This window comes from Morone saxatilis, unplaced genomic scaffold (genome assembly GCF_004916995.1).
Source record: "Morone saxatilis isolate NCDOM2014 unplaced genomic scaffold, NCSU_SB_2.0 Contig12, whole genome shotgun sequence".
NCBI classification, from domain to species: Eukaryota; Metazoa; Chordata; class Actinopteri; family Moronidae; genus Morone; species Morone saxatilis.
The window spans coordinates 405,848-410,710 of NW_023339674.1; the positions used below are offsets into that span (position 1 = coordinate 405,848).

The following is a 4,863-nucleotide window of genomic DNA, read 5'->3' on the forward strand; positions in this document are numbered from 1 at the left end:
CAACCAGTGGAGATGACTCTCAGTGCTGCAGTCTGAACTGCTCTGAGATCAGCTCCCTGTGTGTTCCTCTGGATCATGTGACAGAGTATCATCAGTGTATCTGGACTACAGTCTCTGCAGACACACTGAGACTGCTCCACCTGGACCTGGACCTGAGTCTGGGTTTAGGTTCTCTTCTGAAGATTAGTTCTGTTTATGACAGCATAACTGTAAATGTATTTTATTGTCAGTGAAATCTTATTATCTGTTACAGTTAAACTAACTATTATTTATCAAATACTACCCAATTATTAATCAATCAACTGCTCAGTCTGAAAATGACTCACACAGAATTCACCAGTTGAGATGTTGAGACAACTTCCTGCAGTGACTCTATAATCTCGTCCCAGAACTTCAGTAACAGTAAATATCAGCAGAGAAATATCAAAGATACGTAAAATGTCCCAAACACTGCAGTCGCTGCTCTACTGGTCAATATATCCATTGATTCATCAATGGAGCTGTGTTTTGTTGGACTCTTTTTGAACTGTAATCTGTTTGAACGTCATCAGACCGACTCAGGAACCACAGGTCAGAGGTCACCGTCTGTTTTCTGGAAAATGAGACTTTTCTGTCGTGTTTAATTATTAATGGCAGGTTATTCTTTCATTGATCAGTAATGAGAGCCGACACAGCAGTTTGTTAGAAAAGATAACTTATTAATCAGATCACAGGACAGACAGCAGCTTTCCCTCGTGTTTACTGATCTCAGTCTGTGACTGGAGACCTTTTACAGAGTCAGGCAAACACTGACACACATATTGATCCAGTTCAAGCCATCAGGTGACAAAAGATTAAAAATCAATAAAATGTTACACGTTCTGCTAAGTTCATTTTGCTGCATTTAAAGATGAAAACTGAGAAAAATTCAACATGGATGATATCTGAAGCTCCTCATCGTAAGCTCCACCCGCCTGGGACAACAGGTCCAACTAAACAAAGCTAATATTAACACAAAGAAACATCATCTGTAAATGTTCATTATTCTTTATAAAAATGAATTTTCTGTGAGTTTTGTCTCGGTCCAGATTTGGTGCCGACGGCAATGAGACATCCAATAGGATCAGTTCAGGACGGTCACATGGACGTAACCTTATCTCCAGCACTGCTGAACGCCAGGTTGTCGAAGGCGTTTGGTTCTTCTTTGCTCCTGATGGACAAACAGAAATTAATAAATGCAAATTCCAGCAAAATAGTACAGTTTCTTTTTCTTCTGTCAGGGTGAAAAGATTATTCGATTATTGTCCTTAAATGTGACAATTCTTCCATGTGATTGGTCGTGATGTCGGTCCTACCTGACCATCTCCAGGGTGGTCTCGTAGGTGTTTCCAAATTCATTTTCTCTAGTTGAATCCACAGTGCTGTTCCTCCTGCATACAGATGGACTCTGTTAGACTGCATTAATAATCATTCATTTCTTTAAATCTATCCATTGTTTAATTCTGATTTAATTATTTGATTTGGTCCATAAAATATCAGTGAATTAAGATTTTAAGAACAACTCTTGTTTTTATCCACAGCTGAGATTTATTCCCAAACCCCAATAGTCCAATAAATTTCCCTGCATTTGTCCGACGGCCCATTTTTTTAAACAACAGTCCACTGCTCCGAAGGCCCATTTATCTGATAAACTCTCTCCCTGGAGTTCTTTCCCCTTAATATCTTCAGCAGAATCTACAATGGTATCGATAAAATCTGATCAATTACTATCCCTAATGGTAATAACAAACAAACTTAACGTTGTGAATGTCGCAGGTTGGATCGGTTTAGGTAACGAAACGAGATGAATAGTTTCGTGGTTTGGTGATACTGAGTTGTTTTTTGGAACAACGGCGCTGCACTGTCAACACAACCCTCAGAAACATCAGCACTGCTCTACTGTCTAAAAATGCTTTTTGTTTGCTTATATAGACGTATAACTGTACATATTAATTTATGTCTATTTATGCTGTTAGTCTGTGTTTGTACATTAAGAACAATTTCAATATTGAGATTTTCAGCATTTGCTTCCTTTAGTTTAAGACTTTAACTATTATAATTATCAATTACTCAGCTGATTATTCACTGAATCAACAGTTCAGTCTGAAAATGACATGTTCAGATGTTTTGTCCTACCAACAATAAGGTCACACAGAATTCACCAGGATTTGTTGAATTGTTGAATTGTTGAGATCACACAGAGAAATATCAAAGATATGTTAAATGTCCCAAACACTGCAGTCGCTGCTCTACTGGTCAATATATCGGCTGCTTTATCAATCACACTCTAATGCTACTATTTCATTATTATGAAACTTTTAAGAATATAAACTCTGAAAAATATCTGTAATTTAATCTGTAAATTAGGGGTGTTCAAGGTGACGTTTTAAAATGTCTTTTTTTATCTGAGGAACAACCTGAAACCCAAAAATATTCAAGAAATAAATAAAACCTTAGGAAAGCAGATATCTGGCCCATTTGGAGGAACAAGAGACAGTATTTATATTTTTTGAATATTTTTGCTCGATTAATTAATGGATGCTGATTGATTTCCTGTCAAATGAATAATTGATTAATAATCATTTCAGAGCAATATTTTATAAAGTGAAATATGTTTAACGAGTTAACTACAGCTGTAAGATTAATGTAGAGCACACAGCAGGATGGAGCTCTGTGGGCAGATCTACCCGTTCAGCATCTCTTCAATCCAACGCCGACTATCTGTCTACCAAATAAATATTATATATGATTATATATATATATATGATTCTGATAACTGATGAATATGCTACTGTTGCCTCTCTCTGCTCTTTCCATTTGTTCTTCGTGGTTCTCTCCTGCAACCTTACTGGATGCTGTCGAACTGGTTTAAACTCAGAGGATCTGGGAAATGAAGTTCTTTCATGTGATTGGTCATGATGTTGGTCCTACCTGGCCATCTCCAGTGTGGTCTCGTAGGTGCTTTCAAATTCATTTTCTCTCGCTGACTCCGCAGTGCTCTTCCTCCTGCATACAGATGGACTCTGTTAGTTCTTATCATTTTACTTTGTCTATAAAACATCACAAAATTCAGTCAACTGTTCATTTAGACATACTAAGTGAACGCAGGGACGGCCCGTTGAACTGGTTTAAACTAAATGGATCTGAAGTGTTGATTGCTGGGAATAAACAGAAGCTGATTCAGGAAATTAACGGATTTGGACACTTTTTCTTTTTCTTTGGGCTCAGGGGAATGTATCAGGTATTTTCTCGTCAAAAGGCTCAAGTCAAGTCCGAGTCTACAGTCATCAAATCTGTGGCTCTGTGCACACCTCTGTTAATCAGTGTTAATTAATACTGGATTTTTGATTAAGTTAATACTTGGTTTTATTAATATGTGACTGCCAGTAATCTCCACTGTATGACATTAAAGCACAGATTGAACTGCTGCCTGTAAGTTTCCTGTAGTTGTTCCAATTTATTGAAGTGTACATAAAAGTAAACGATATAGAGCGTCCTCAGTAATTCCCACAGTGGAACGAAGGATGTGAAGGTTGCTAGTCGTACCTGACCGTGTCCAGTTTGGTCTCGTACGTGTTTCCGTTGGTCACCACAAATTCATTTTCTCTCTCGGACTCTGACTCCACAGCGGTCTTCCTGTAGACAGACGCTCAGTTAGGACTGCATTATCTACATCGGTTTCTTTAAGTCAATTATTTATATTAAATATCAGGAAATAAAGATTTTAAGAGAAAATTAATTCTCTCAAGGACGTAGCTGAGATTTTAAAGCTGCATTAAAATATTGAGATGTCTCCGTAATTTTCACCATTTTCTTCCTTCATTTTAAGTCCTTAATGAAACTATAATTATCAATAACTGCAGATTATTCTCTCGATTAATACGTTTATTTAGTCTGTAACTTGAAATAGTTTTGTCCGACCAACATAAAACAGAAATATATGTATATGTATATTTTTTAAAGCCTGGACAAACACATTATTGATTAACAATTAACCATTTCAGAGCAATATTTTATAGTGTTATGTATTTAAAGTAAAGTAACCAGTCACTGCAGCTGTCAGATTAATTTACCTCAGATTTGTATTGTGCTTAATTAATTAATAATAATTTTTTTCATAGATATGTTTGTGTTCCCCTGACCGACCTGCTGGGTTTCTCACACCAGGCCTTTTTCACCAGCAAAGTGACGAAGATGAGGAAGAGGAAAGCGGAGACGGCAATGATGCCGGTGAGCCACTGAGGCAGCAGACGCTCGATCTGAGGCTGAGCTGCAACACAAACACAGAGGTCAAAGGTCAGAGATCACCCAAATTAGTTTTTTAGTCACAGAGACAATTGTTGTATACAAATGATAATAAACCTTAAAGTTTCCATTCAGAAGATATTCTGTCCAACAGAAGCAGAGCAACAGCTGAACCGTACTGTTAGCTATCCTGATCTACACTGTTTGAGTTAATTAATGGTTTTATAACCGGAACTTAATCTGCTCTGATCAGCTAACAACCACCAAACTATTTTACTGGCTAACATGAACTCAGATGTAAATAATCAGCAGCTATCGTAAACTGAAACCCTTTAATAACACCTGATCATTAAGTGACGTCTTAAAACTTCATTCATTCATTCATTCATTCATTCAAACTTAGGAACAAACGAAGGGAAAGAAAACAAATCAAACTCCTTCATTTAAATAAAGGTTTTTGCTGTGATTTCACGGAAAAATTGAGAATGAATTAAAGATATTTTAAGGGATTGTAGTTAAATTTCAATTCAGTTTTATTTGTATAGCGCCAATTCATAACAGAAGTTATCTCAGGACACTTTTCAGGTCAGGTCTAGACTG

The 4,863-nt window shown here is 36.8% G+C and overlaps 1 protein-coding gene across 1 annotated transcript; it reads right to left on the bottom strand.

Moving 5' to 3' along the window:
- Nucleotides 1–677: 677 nt before the first annotated feature.
- On the bottom strand, nucleotides 678–4,288 carry pdzk1ip1 (PDZK1 interacting protein 1; the record flags this gene model as incomplete). Its single annotated transcript, XM_035652826.1, is given in 5 exon segments — nucleotides 678–1,189; nucleotides 1,335–1,409; nucleotides 2,950–3,024; nucleotides 3,565–3,654; nucleotides 4,165–4,288. Coding segments are annotated over 5 exon segments (437 nt in total), but the record flags the coding sequence as incomplete, so codon positions are not given.
- Nucleotides 4,289–4,863: the final 575 nt, after the last annotated feature.